Here is a 14,702-nt window from a genome sequence, read left to right on the forward strand (position 1 = left end):
AACTGTGGTGTCGCAACAAGCATTTTTTACAACGTTGGTATTTCAAGCAGTAGGCGGGAAATGTTGTGTTCAACGTCTCTACCGGCACAGACATTCCGTCGTAGTGAAAAAGTGTAATACCGAAGGAAAGAAAAATGTGTTTTTCATTAATTTATTCGTATTTACTTATACTCCGTTGGTAACATCGAAAGCGACAAAGGAGCATTAACCACCGAGTTATGTAACCATCGAGTTGCGTGACAAAAATTGACATTGGTTGTCCATTCTATCTTGTCTCTCGTCGATGGTTTTAGTCACGTTTCATAACCTTCTGTGCATGTATACAATAATATAAACAATGATCGAAGATTGTATGTTACAAACTTATAAATAATCTATATTTTGTAGATTTTTCTTATAATTGTACATCGTAAAATTACACCGCTGCAGCTTCATTGTGACAGCTGTTGTAATTTTATTTTTACTTGTAAATTTGACGTTTACAGTGTATTTCTTATGATGTAAGTTTAACGCGTTACTGTATTTTTAAAATATATTTAATAAAAACTGTATATTCTTTTATATAAACTTCTGTTTTTCTTAAAATTTTTCACGTGAAAACCAAACTTTCAGTGAGATAAAATTATTTATAATCCTTTAGGTGGATCTCAATTTAATAGTATTATATATCGGTGCTAATAATTTTTCTAGCTAAAGTATGTCAACCGAAGAAGCGACTCGCAACACAACATTACAGGCTGTAGAGGAAAATAATCAGTCTGTAACCAGTACATCGCAACATGTTGGAAATAGCAGAGAGCCAAATAATGTCAGACCTCAGGAACAAAGTAGCAGGCAAAATAATCTTCAAAGAATACAACAAAGAAAACAACAAATGTTGAATTTGCCACAAATGAAAAAGATTTTAAAAATTGCAACATACAGTGCATGTAAAGTTGAAGATTGCAAATGCATAGGCTGGAAAAATCCTCAACTATTAATCAAATCTCCTAAAACCGACTCTCAACAACCCATTATAAATTTTTTTGATCCATGCAAAAGTTGCACTCATGTTTTGGAAAATCATGTTTCTCATTTAACCAATCAGTCTGAAGAGGAAATCAACAAATTATTGTGTATGGTTATCGATGCTGATAATATTTTCTTAGGGTTACAGAAAGAAGAAGACCCTGACACAAAGAAAGTGTATTTTTACTTATACAAACTCTTAAGGAAATGCATACAGTCTATGACAAAACCTACAATAGAAGGTCCGTTAGGGCAACCACCGTTTGAAAGACCTAGCATAGCAAAAGCAGTAATGAACTTTGTAGCGTACAAATACGGGCATTTGCCGCAAAGGGACATGCAAGCTATGTGCGATATGGCAAAAATGTTTCTGCATTGTTTGAACCATTGGAACTTTGACCCGCTCAGTGCTCGAAGGGGTACAATTAGCGTGGAAGATGCTCCTGCTTATAAAATTAACCACACGCGTTGGTTAGTTTTTTGCCATATACCAGCATTCTGTGACTCTTTGCCCCATTATGACACATCCTTAGTGTTTGGTAGAACGTTTGTTCAAGCCATCTTTAAACCAGTTTCCAGACAATTGCTAGATAAATGTCATAGCGAACGAGATAAACTGGCACCAGAAAAGAGAGTAATAGTATTAACACATTTTCCTAAGTACATATGAATTTTCTCTCCTTTTGTATTTTCTCTGTTATTTCATTCTTCAATTTATAAACTATCTACTCTTTACTCTCAGATTTCTCTCAATGCTGGAAGCAGAGATTTATTCTGATAATTCGCCCATCTGGGATCCTGACTTTAAGCAAGTGCCTCCCACTTATTTGCAAACCGCATTAGAATCAAAAGCAAATCAGGGAAGAAGAACCGGCGAATTCGAGAAAGTTACCGTTGCTCCGAATGAGAAGGATAACTATACGACAATTAACATAAGTCCCGGCATGAAGAAGATTCATGAGAAAAGGTCACATTCCGAAGGGCGTTCAGACGTGAAAAGAAGAAAAAATGAAGAAATTTTCGAAGATTTGCCAGAAGAAACTGTCGCTGAAATTGTAGCGACCATTAACGATCCCAATTATATGTGTGGACCGGATGCTGTCTTTCCACCGAATGTTCCGCGAGATGAAACTGCTAAGATCGAAGAGAGCAGAAAAATTATTGAATTTCACGTTGTTGGGAACAGTTTGACGCAGCCAGTGTCCAAGCAAACGATGCTTTGGCTAATTGGACTGCACAATGTATTCAGTCATCAGTTGCCTAGAATGCCGAAAGAATACATATCCCAATTGGTTTTCGATCCGTAAGTATGACAAATGTTAAGAAGACATTCCCCCGCTAGTTCGATGGAATGTAAAATACGAATATGCCGATTTTAGGAAACATAAAACACTGGCTCTAATAAAAGATGGTCGGCCGATCGGTGGTATCTGTTTCCGAATGTTTCCTACACAGGGATTCACGGAAATAGTGTTTTGCGCTGTTACGAGTCAAGAACAAGTCAAAGGCTATGGTACACATTTAATGAACATGCTTAAAGATTATCACATAAAGAATAATATATTACATTTCCTCACTTTCGCTGACGAATTTGCGATTGGATATTTCAAGAAGCAAGGGTTCAGCAAAGATATTAAGATACCGCGGTCGATGCATCAAGGATATATCAAGGACTACGAAGGTGCCACATTAATGCACTGCGAGTTAAACGCTAAAATTGTGTACACCGAGTTCACAGCCGTTATAAGGAAACAGAAAGAGATTATAAAAAAGTTGATTCATCAAAGACAGCAAGAAATCCAAAAGGTTCATCCCGGTTTAACGTGTTTCAAGGAAGGCGTCAGAGGTATTCCCGTGGAATCTATTCCCGGTATTCGGGAAACTGGTTGGAAAAGTTACGCTCAAACGAGGACGAGAGGGGTAGCCAAAGGAACTCAGGGGCCAGAACCAATGGAAGCATGCTTGGATATTACCGATTCTTTATACAACGCTTTAAAGAATGTGTTGAATAGCGTGAAAAATCATAGCACTGCGTGGCCATTTTTAAAACCTGTCGACAAGAACGATGTGCCAGATTATTACGATCACATTAAATATCCAATGGGTAAGTAGAATGAAAATATACATTCTAACCGCACACGTGGGATCATTAAAAGAAAACCTGGCATACTTGATTTTGATTTTCAGATCTCAAAACCATGACTGATCGGTTGAAGGCACGATATTACGTAACAAGAAGATTATTTATTGCGGATATGACACGAATTTTCACAAACTGTCGTTTATACAACAGCCCTGATACAGAATATTATCGATGCGCTAATGCTTTAGAAAAATATTTTCAAACAAGAATGAAAGAAATTGGCCTTTGGGATAAGTGAAATTTGTTACATATGGAAAAAATAATATATATATATATATATATTATCTAAGATGTAATTGTTTCTCGTATGTGCGTTTACTTGTAAATATATAGAACTTTCTGAACTGTACTTCGGTCTAGATTAATAGAAAAAGGAAAAATATTTATTTATCTATATGTACGTGGCAGTATTTGCTTTTACATAAGATTACAGTTCATAAAATTGAATACTTTTAGTCATATTTGATTCTCTATATTTTGCACTTTAAGGAACTGTTGAAAATAGGATATACAGCAAATTAAGACTAAAGTAGGTACTTAATTTCACGGCCTAATTATAAGCATTACCCGAACAGTTAATTAAGAAATGTAATACACCGATTATAATGAGGCTTTTGCCCAGTGGTTATTCTTTGGAACAGTGAATTCTTAAAATGCGTTAATTCTGGGAGTCCTGGCAAGCCGAAACTTCTGTTTTCTGTAAATATAGAAGCGATGTAATCCGAGCGAAATAAATTTTAAAATAAAGCGAATATTGATATATATATATATATATATATATATATTCTGTTTTACATCTACAAGGCGTTTACATGTTCTTATTAAATTGGAGAAGAATCTTTAATAATGTTAAAGTTTACTAATGTGTACGCGTAAATACACAACATGCACAGAAAAAACTATAATTAGGTTTGAAGTAGTAATGGACTTTGTTAAAAAAAAAAAAGAATATATACAAATTTGTTATATCAATTCATTCTATAAATACATGCAAGTTTTATAATTACCGAATAAATTAATGAACAGTATAGAGCCTATCTGTCTGAACATGGAACTTGGAAATAGAAAAACCGATGTAACATTCAATTTTATATACCGAGTAAAATCTTTTGTTCTCTTCTACACGTTTATGTAATTTCTTATAATAAGTTTCATTCTGCAATTTGAACAAATTAAATTCACGTTCAGTGAACTTTCAAGCTAGTTTTCACTTTCTATAATAAGTGATCCTGCTTATTACTGGATCTTAAATATAAGTGAAGAATACCACTATGCGTATTGCACTTGTTAAAAGAATCTCATAGAACCGAAGAGACAAGGAAATACTTTTATGCTCTACTTCATACGAACTCTGTGTCTAATTGGCATACATTAGAAACCAATTAAACTCTCTTATAAGGTATTCATCTTAGGTTCTGTATTAGCTGCAATATTAGTACAGTTATATGGCTTTTATAAATTTGCTTCAATAATTAATAGAATCATAATTGTCCAACTTTTTTTCGTCTAGAGTACATTATAGGAATATAACAAATGCGAGAGATAGGGAAATAATTTTGTTACGTATATGAAAAATTGACAAGAAGAATGACTAAAAATTACAGAAATAGAAGAATGAGAACAATAGCAAGACCAAACTGTATTATCTCGAGTATACATCAGCTTACCCAGCTGCAAGCAACTGTTTAAAGTATATAGGCAGGAACGTGCAGAGGTAGAATAAGAGGGGGAGTCAATATAAAGCAGCTCCATTCTTTCACAGAAACGATATTGGTGAAGTCAACGCTCTGTTGAGATAGTGCAAAATCTAGTCCCATAAAAAGCATTACTGGTTATTTTCAATAAATAATTAGACTTAATTCTTTTTACAAGCAAGACAAGTTAAACTATTAAATTTTACAATGTGTGACGACGACGTAGCAGCATTAGTAGTTGACAATGGATCTGGAATGTGCAAAGCAGGATTCGCAGGGGACGATGCTCCACGTGCAGTGTTTCCTTCCATTGTTGGAAGACCACGATACCAGGTAAACAAAAATCTGTAAATTCTCGGTTTTTATTTATAAAAGTTTATAAAAGTTTTCAAAAGTCTTTGAAAATTTGTCACCATCGAGACTTTAGTATAACAGCATTAAGTAAACAAACACATGGTGATAAGTAAAATATTAAATTTTAATAACCTGCTTTAAAATTTGTGATATAAATGTAATGTGTGCACAATGTATACGCATAAATCGTATATATATATATATATATATGTATATAATATATATAAATGTTTCTATTAATATACGTGTACGTACATAGTTACATATAAAAAAATTGCACAGGGTATCATGGTTGGTATGGGACAAAAGGACAGTTATGTGGGAGACGAAGCTCAAAGTAAACGCGGCGTTTTAACAGTAAAGTATCCGATCGAACATGGTATTGTAACGAATTGGGATGATATGGAAAAAATATGGCACCACACGTTTTACAACGAACTAAGAATCGCTCCCGAAGAACATCCTGTTCTTTTGACGGAGGCCCCGTTGAATCCCAAAGCTAATCGAGAAAAGATGACACAAATCATGTTCGAAACGTTTAATTCTCCAGCCATGTACGTTGCTATACAAGCGGTTTTGTCGCTTTACGCTTCAGGACGCACGACCGGCATTGTGTTAGATAGCGGCGATGGAGTTTCGCATACAGTGCCGATTTACGAGGGTACGCTGTCTTATCGAACACATTTCTTAACATTCATTCGTCTCTTTCGTTTCAACGATGCAACTTTATTTCAAAATTTCTTCCCATATTATGCGATACGAACGGCACGAACGCGAGAAGATTTCTCTGTGATCGTCGTCGAAAAGATTTTTCGATTCGTCCCAGTTTTAAAAGATTTCGTCGTAAGCGCACAAGGCGGCAAGTTGAAAAATACGCCGTTCGCAATCGAGAAACACAATTGACATATGACATCGAACCGTTTCAAAGGAAAGAGATACATATATCACTGAAATGTTTTTACCAAATTTAGGGTACGCGTTGCCGCATGCGATTTTACGCATGGACTTGGCTGGTCGCGATTTAACGGATTACCTGATGAAGATTTTAACCGAAAGAGGGTATTCTTTCACAACGACAGCGGAGCGTGAAATCGTCCGAGACATTAAAGAAAAATTATGTTACGTGGCCTTAGATTTTCAGCAAGAAATGGCCACGGCTGCTGGCTCGAGCGCTCTAGAGAAGAGCTACGAATTACCGGACGGTCAGGTACGAGAGTCGAATCGATATTCGATTTTCTTCTAGCGACGAACCAATGAAATCTCGGAATATTCCGACACGAATTAACGACATTCTAACGCGATACACGAGTATCAGTAGGCAGAACATTCGAAAAAGTTCGAGGTTCCGTTCGCGAGGCGTTGAAAATAATTGGATTTTATTTTAGGTGATCACGATCGGTAACGAACGTTTCCGGTGTCCAGAAGCGATGTTCCAGCCGAGCTTCTTGGGCATGGAGTCCTGTGGAATACACGAGACAACGTACAATTCGATCATGAAATGCGACGTCGATATACGTAAAGATCTGTACGCGAACTCGGTGCTGTCAGGCGGCACCACTATGTATCCAGGTATAGCGGACAGGATGCAAAAGGAAATAACGGCATTGGCGCCGTCCACGATGAAGATTAAGATAATCGCGCCCCCGGAAAGGAAGTATTCGGTCTGGATCGGTGGCTCGATCTTGGCCAGTTTGAGCACCTTCCAGCAAATGTGGATCTCGAAGCAAGAGTACGACGAATCGGGCCCGTCCATCGTGCATAGAAAGTGTTTCTAATTCCCAGTTCTCTTCCATCTTTCCCTATCGAACGATACACTATATATTATCAGCCGGATTTAAAAAGAATCTCGATACTTCGTACGAAATAATCTTATTTATTCAATATCTCTTATTCCTAAAATCTAACTCGTATCACGTACAGAACGTTTCCTCGATACGGCTGGATCTGTTAGCTTCGCGACAATAATAATCGGTACACGAGTACACTCGCGCACGTCGAGTGTTTCTACGTTGTCACATCGTCGATCAGTCAACGTTGTTCATCGTAATCGATCCCCCATTTGTAAATTCGATACTTTTCGAAACTTTGTTGCGTCTCGAGATGTGTACTCGTCTACAACGTACTCTGTGTTCTATAGAAAACATAGTATTCGAAAGGAAATCCCCTATTTCTCGCGTTTGATCCGCCAGTTACGAAACGTCCTGTACGCACAGTATCGATAATATATGTATTATATATTAGGTAAATTAATAAATATATCTTACATATATTATATCCCGATTCCGTTAGATTGAAAACATATACACATTTATTTATACTTGTGTACGTGCGTTACGTGAACGCAGGTACCTACATGCTCGCATACACACTCAGAGGTATACAACGTACAAACGTATACTCATATACATACATATGTATACAGATCTTGAAGATTACAATTCGTAGGCATTCAAAATCTCATCGACTCGAAATTTATTGAAATATTCCCGAATACGTGTGCGCGTGTACGCGCGCGCGCGTGTGTGTGTGTGTGTGTGTGTGTGTGTGTGTGTGTATCGTACCAGGGCGTCGAGTCAATTGGAATTATACCGTAAACATTAGAAATGTGTTTGTTTCTTCTATAGAAAATAATATCTATGGAATCGATCGAGTATAATTTCAAATCAAAGCACAACACACTCGCACGGTCGTTCAAGTGAAAACACGTATCATTTTCCAGTTTCACTGTCTACTCGAAAAAAAGCTTCTAAACTCGAATAAACTATGCAAACTATCGTGTCACTGTCCCACGTTGTATTTTCAGATGTTTACAGGCGACGCAAGATACGTCTGCTTCGGCTCTTTTTCGGTATAAAAAAAATATGACCGCTTAATGCATGTACGTACGTACGTATGTATGTATGAATGCATGTACGTATGTACATCGGTAGTGTTTGTCGATATAAATGAAACAGAAACGCAAAACTAACATTTAATTGGAAAGATGTTCCTTTATTTACAAATTATAATCACTATATTTACCGTGTCTCAACGTCGAGCATTTCAGTTCATGAAATTCTGATACTTCTCATGGACGGTTAAATCGAGTACCTCGTCAGTTGTCATGTAGTATAAAAGAAAATAATACAACTAAACGTAGATGTATAATAGAGATTAGTACCTTCGTCGAAGTATGTTGAAACAATCAGAATTAAATGCAACGGCAAAATTTACAAGAATAACCGAACATGAAAGGTAAAAATGTGTGTTCATCTCGAATATTTGTAACGGCTAAAAGCTTTCGGAATTATGTGTACAGAAAGATGTTGAGATGAAACTAACACTCCTGAAGATGTTCGTCGAGTCGTTGGAAACGAAAAGATTCGAAAGATCGATACAATTATTCCTCGACACGATACGATTAACGGGTAAACGGTGTTAATATTTGAATAAAAAGGAATTACAAAAATTTATTCAACTTTTATCTGCCGCTTTTAACTTTCTTAACTGAACGTCGTAACCCCTTTTCCTTCATAATATTTAATATATAAAAGAATAAAATTACAAATAATATATATATATATATATATATATAATCTCCTATATAAGTGGTTTATGTCATCATGGCCGACATACGTAAGTTATATCGTCTACATTATTTGTTACTTATTTATCGAGAGCTATGCGTTCCCTTAACTGTAATACTTATCTTTAAGACATTCGAACCATTGCATTAGCCAAATTTGTTGCACAGCAGTCGGCTGAACTCGTAATCTGAACCTAATAATACTTAGAATCAGAGATAAAAAAATATATAGCGATTCAAGTCTCAAATTACCACAATCTAAAATATCATCGTATGATCAATTTTTACGTTTCATCCGTTATACAATAATACATTTCTTTATATAATAATACCATTTTTACAACACCGGATCCATTTTTTGCACCTATCAACCAAATGCACAAAATTTACATTTAACCGTGACATAATTATCTGACAATTTCGAATACGAACATTCTAATATTATGTTTTCCCAATCCGGAGACACCTCCTTTGTAACAAGTTCTTTCGATGCATTTTCAATATTTTAGGAAGACAATGGTTATGTTTATGAATGTTTTTAAACCTACCATAGATAATTACACAGTTTATGTTTATTATACTACAAAAATGGTCCACAGAGGGTGCAACATAGCTGAGATAATTTACCGGATGGACGCACGAGATACTTATCGGAATACATCGCAATGTACTTGAACGGTTCAAGATCGTGTCGAATCAAATTTACTTGACCGCGTCTAACGTGTGTGTCTTTAACGAGAGAAATTGTCTACCGCGCGCGATATATTTCAAGTTCGAAGGTTACCCTAAACTCCTTTAACGTTAAATAAGATTGAAAAGAATTCGATTCGATTCGATTCGATATGGTCTTGAACGTTTTAGGATCTACTCTATAAACTACATGTTTTCACCGTTCCAAGAGTATTCTAGTCCTTAACAATAAATATGAAATACAATAAATACATTTGTACCATTGGTACTTTTTGGAAATAGTTACGGGACAATTCCATAGGTACGAATTTTTTCTTCAGTATCAATTCGAGACCAAAGAAAAGGGGCTACGAAGAATCTGTGAGATTGTATTGTTCGCTAGCACACAGTGTGTCGTTGCAACAAATTTTATCGAATTCCCGTCTACGGCGTGTGTTTCTAGGTTGCCGATTCAATTAAAATTCTTTTAAATTAACTGCGAAATAATACGTCTGATCCGACCGGAGCATGTAAGTTGATTATTACAATTTGTACAATTCCGAATGAGATTTCAGATATAAATAATAAATATTAATTAAAATCAAATAAATGAATAACGCTTTTATCAAATTGCGACAATACATATAGTTTTATGAATAAAATGATTCCCACTGATTTCAACAAATCACAAATCAGTATTTTCTTCTTTTTTTTTTCATATATATATATATATGTATATCTCAGCAGTGAATAAACAACTTCACCGACCGAATATGTAGAAAATAAAAAGATAATAGGTACTCCTATCAATTATAGGCATCTTTCCTGAATTATATTTTAAAAAAAGTAATAAAAATATCTTTGGTGCCCCTATTTCACGTAGTATAAAGAATATGATATTAGAAAAAAGAAAAACGGAAGTATAAGGGAGCAAGTCTATAACAAAGATTAAAAATTATAAGACAAAGGTAGTCAAGTCCATTGTCGTAAAAGTTTATCTCCTAGTAGATTTTCTTCTACCCGTCGATCGTTTTGGTCGCCGACTAGTTGATCGCGGCATGTTCGACCAAGGTAAAGAAAATTCGCTGCAATGAAAGATGAATCGTTAATTAACGTGTATCGATAGCTGCGCGAACTTTTATTATTAATACGTTTCTATTTACCTTGGAGTAAAACTAGGTATAGGAGCACCAAATGCAGTAACAGGTAATTGGGCATCCACTTGAAGACTTTGTATGTGCTCCATGTCAGGCCATAACGACGACACAGCCTCTTCTTCGATCGTGGAGGGACAGGGCCCCGTGTGATTGGTATTGTAACACGTGGCTTGATGATTTTGTCGTTCCTGTCTCTGTTTCAGCTTTTCGATATGCCTCTGTTCTCTGGAAGAAATAATTACGGGAAAATGTACTACGATATATCGTCGATACACGGATAATTCGGACAAAAGAACAATTAAATGCGCATTTCGTTTTAATTAGAATAGTCAACGTACCTTATCCTTTGTACATCCCATCTTTTTCTTCTTCGTTCGTCGTTTTCCAATTTTAAATGCCTCTTGTTGAAAATTTCGTCGTCTAAGTTTTCAGTCCCTTCCATCGTATAACAACTCGTATATATTTTCACTCTCCAATTGGGAACTTCCAAAGAGGTATCACTTTCCATTGGACTAGGTTCTTTCAAACTTAACGTATAATTAGGATCTCCAACAGCTGTATAATAATGCTCTTCCGTTGTAAGAAACGACTGCTTCTTTGCCAATAGCTTGCCCTTCCTATCACCTTTTCTGGTTGTTTCGTGAGTTAATACCTTATCCTGTACCGTCGAAGACGTATCATTGCTAATTGTAGATGAACACGAAACTCCTCTTTTCCTTTTGTTTCCACCGGACAACGATATTGGATCTGATCTTCTTTTCTTTCTTTCTTCCCATTCTAATCTAATATCACTACCAGTTTCTATTTTTGCTTCAAGTTTTCCTTGATTATCATTTGGTTCTTGTTTAACAGTAGTAATTCCACCACTAGTATTCAAACGTATTTTAAAGCTTTCATTATACTGAGAATTATTGTTCTCCGCCTGTACGTTCCTATGAATCTCACTGGTCGATGGCACATTCACAGAATTAATGCTCGGAGGAGAACAAGCTCCAATATGCTCCGATGTAATGGAATTTTCATTGTTTTCCGATCTCAATTTTTGTAAGTTCACACGTCTGTCCATACGCTCTAAACGTAGTTTAAGCTATAACATAAATATTCACTTATTAGTGAAATCAAGTAGAACCGTGGCAGCATTGGACGTCGCATTATCCTGCCTTGTAATAGATAAAAAAACTATATATGCGTATATATATATATATCGAAACGTGTTTCAACGATGAAATATTGCACGCAGTAAAACTATAGTTTCTACTGAAAGTCAACCATTCGATCGCATTTCGAAAAAATGTAACTACAACTGAACCTATCACGGCAGAATCGTAGAAGAATCGACGAGCTAAATCCGCTCCCTTATTCGACTGGCTAACGTGAGTGATCAAAGATAAACAATCGCACGAGTTATGTAGTATTCGACTGAACATCTTTATTTACTGTCAACAGACGACAAGTTGATCGAGTTCTGGTTTCTTTTCGAATTCCGGGCATTATTGCGTCCACAATTTGTCACAGGTATCCATAATAACGTGAAACAGCAATGAAAACAACACGTCCGAATAATTCAAAATAAAATTCTTTCACAGAATCCGTTCCCGTAAAAAATCTTCCATTTTCCATTGTGCGAAGGTGCCGTCATTGCCAAAGCAGATTGCGCGCGAGAATCGAACAGAAACGTGTAACATGCTTCGCATTTCGAAGGTACGATTCTTTCCGAAACAGCGCCATCCCGCGGCAACGTAACGGCTGACCTTCACGATTGGTTGGCCAATGACAGAGAGACAGATTCAAGAACCGGGAAAATGGAATCGAAAGCAAGAGGGGCATATACAACCCTGACGTACCTACATACTTACTCGCGTACCGAGCTCGGGCGCGGGTGTTTTCGAATACACGTTTCGCGAAACGAATGTTTCATTTCGATGTGAACGAAATCGAGAAAGAAAAAATGGGAAACAACAGAAACGAATCGAACCGCACATGATTTTAAACGATAAAACTTGAAGGTTTGCACTATTAAGGAAAAAGAGCTAGATAGCTAGATGATAGATAGATAGATAGATAGATAGATAGATAGATAGATAGATAGACAGAAAGAGAGAGAGAGAGAGAGAGAGAGAGAGAGAGAAAAAGAGAGGAAGAGAGAGAGAGAGAGAGAGGAAGAGAAAAAGAGAGGAAAAGAGAGAGAGAGAGAGAGAGAGAGGAAGAGAAAAAGAGAGGAAGAGAGAGAGAGAGAGTACCGTTTCGTTCTCTTGTCGAAGCGCAGCTAAAAGTTTATCCTTGGTAACGATTTGTTCGGATTGTTGTTGGATCAAATCGAGATGAAGAAGCAACAGTTCTTTGAGGTGTTTCACCTCTGTCAAGTCATTTTGACGCGGTTCGTTGCCTCGAAGAGGGCTGACACCGAGAGCGGAGGTGGCAGTGGCAGCTACCGGAGCTCCGCCGTCTGTCATGCTGGCGTACATGTGATCGAAATCACAAGGGAAACTGAGTATCCCGGCGGCCGGTTTACCGTTCTCGTCAACGTTTTGGAATTCATTACGGGAACAATTATTGTTCTGACCGAGAATGGAATTAGCAGCAGTGCTGGTCGTCGACACCGTGCTACTCCGAACGCCGCTGGTGGCCGACGTGGTGGACAAATGTTCGTTCATCGCCGCAACCATGTTGTCGTCGTCCTCCTCGTTGTCCTCGTCCTCGTCTCCCTCGTAACAAGAAGTGGCGGCAGAAACAGCCGTGGTCGTTTGATCGTCGTGCTCGATGATAGTGAAGATGGTAGTGGTAGTATCGGTAGCGTTGGTAGTGGTGGTGGTGAGATTAACGATTGGCGCCTCGATACACGTCCCCGGGTACGGGTCCTGAAACTCCGTTTCACACAACTCCGTTTCGTCGGTCGAGTCCCTTTGATCCTGTATCTCCTCGAGATTGTCCGGCGTTTTCAAGTCAGAGTTTACGTCGTGGTACTCCACGCTGTCGACGACGCCCCCGGCGGTCAAGCCGATAACACAGACACCGCTATTACTACCGCTGTCACCGTCACCGCAACTACCACCGAAACAGGCGGTACCACCATTACCACTATCACTACCAAAAACACTGCCGGAAATGCTAATACTAGAAGCACTAGTACCAGTTCCAGTAGCGGCATCAAGAGTAGTAGCGTTCCTAGTATCACCAGCGAGAACAACTATGGAAGAGGCAGTGCTGCCAGCAGCGCCGCTCTCATTCCCCTTCCTGTTCTCGTGCTTGTACGCGTGAACGTTCTCCTTCTTATTCTGACCGTTCACGAGCTTTGAGGCCGAGCCACTCGACATCTTCCCTCTCTACCACCCTCGTCGTGGCTTCCCTCTTCTTCATTTGTGGCCGCCTCGAGCGTACCACGCGCCCGCACCGCGCACATTAAGCGTCTTGACAATGTCCTCACCGACGATGCCCTCTTCTCACCGCTGCTCTGTTATCCTCCTCGCATATCATTACTTTAGCGGCTGATCCTCGCGCGGCGCGTTTCACTTTATAACCACTTTGATTCGCCGAAACCTCCTTCCTCGACTTTTTCCTCTCTAAACACTCCTCGAAACGTACCTGCCACTGGCAGTACACGACACACGAGGCGCCTCTCGTCCAAATTCGTGCTCGTGCTCGTGCTCGTGCTTATGCTTGTGCTTGTCTCTTGTCTTGTCTTGTGTTTACTCTGACGGACGATGCGAGCCGCGCACGGCGTTTCTCTGCTTCCAGCATCGGCCGCTCCCGACATCTACCGATCGCCACCGAGAACCTCCTCTCGTTCTCCCAGGCTTCCCCATCGATCAGCTCGTTCGCATCGACGAACGTCAATGAATGCGAGTCCAGCTTTTCCATGTCTCCCCTGTCCTCCCAATTTTCTCTCGGTTTTTCTCTTTCTCTTTCTCTTTCTCTTTCGCCTCGTTTTCCCTTTCTCCTTTCTCGGTCAACCGCCGCTTCGCCTGTCCCTTTGCTTTGCATTTCCTGTCCCTTTGCTCGCGACGCGTCGCTTACTTGTCGCGATAATGAATAAACGAGCGCATGCGCTCCGCATTCGCGCCTCCATTTCTACTACGGTAGTGTTTCGAGCATTTCGACGATAAACTCGTTCG

At 38.4% G+C, this 14,702-nt stretch overlaps 3 protein-coding genes across 3 annotated transcripts; 2 read left to right on the forward strand and 1 right to left on the reverse strand.

The window, feature by feature from the left end:
* Positions 1-267: 267 nt before the first annotated feature.
* Gcn5 (Gcn5 acetyltransferase) lies at positions 268-4,243 on the forward strand. Its single transcript, XM_031971137.2, has 5 exons — positions 268-500; positions 691-1,668; positions 1,751-2,311; positions 2,388-3,112; positions 3,196-4,243. Exons 2-5 carry the CDS (start codon positions 698-700, stop codon positions 3,387-3,389), a joined length of 2,451 nt encoding a protein of 816 aa, XP_031826997.1. The 5' UTR covers positions 268-500; positions 691-697; the 3' UTR covers positions 3,390-4,243.
* Positions 4,244-4,659: 416 nt separating this feature from the next.
* On the forward strand, positions 4,660-8,560 carry LOC143174536 (actin, clone 403). Its single transcript, XM_076367820.1, has 4 exons — positions 4,660-5,178; positions 5,482-5,860; positions 6,171-6,406; positions 6,585-8,560. Exons 1-4 carry the CDS (start codon positions 5,053-5,055, stop codon positions 6,972-6,974), a joined length of 1,131 nt encoding a protein of 376 aa, XP_076223935.1. The 5' UTR covers positions 4,660-5,052; the 3' UTR covers positions 6,975-8,560.
* A 756-nt stretch (positions 8,561-9,316) lies between these two features.
* LOC116434152 (male-specific lethal 1 homolog) lies at positions 9,317-14,615 on the reverse strand. Its single transcript, XM_076367815.1, has 4 exons — positions 12,831-14,615; positions 10,929-11,677; positions 10,597-10,815; positions 9,317-10,518 (listed from the first exon to the last, which is right to left on the reverse strand). The coding sequence occupies exons 1-4, from the start codon at positions 13,902-13,904 to the stop codon at positions 10,428-10,430; spliced, it is 2,133 nt and encodes a 710-aa protein (XP_076223930.1). The 5' UTR covers positions 13,905-14,615; the 3' UTR covers positions 9,317-10,427.
* Between the last annotated feature and the right edge of the window lie 87 nt (positions 14,616-14,702).

This window comes from Nomia melanderi, chromosome 5 (genome assembly GCF_051020985.1).
Source record: "Nomia melanderi isolate GNS246 chromosome 5, iyNomMela1, whole genome shotgun sequence".
Lineage (NCBI taxonomy): Eukaryota > Metazoa > Arthropoda > Insecta > Hymenoptera > Halictidae > Nomia > Nomia melanderi.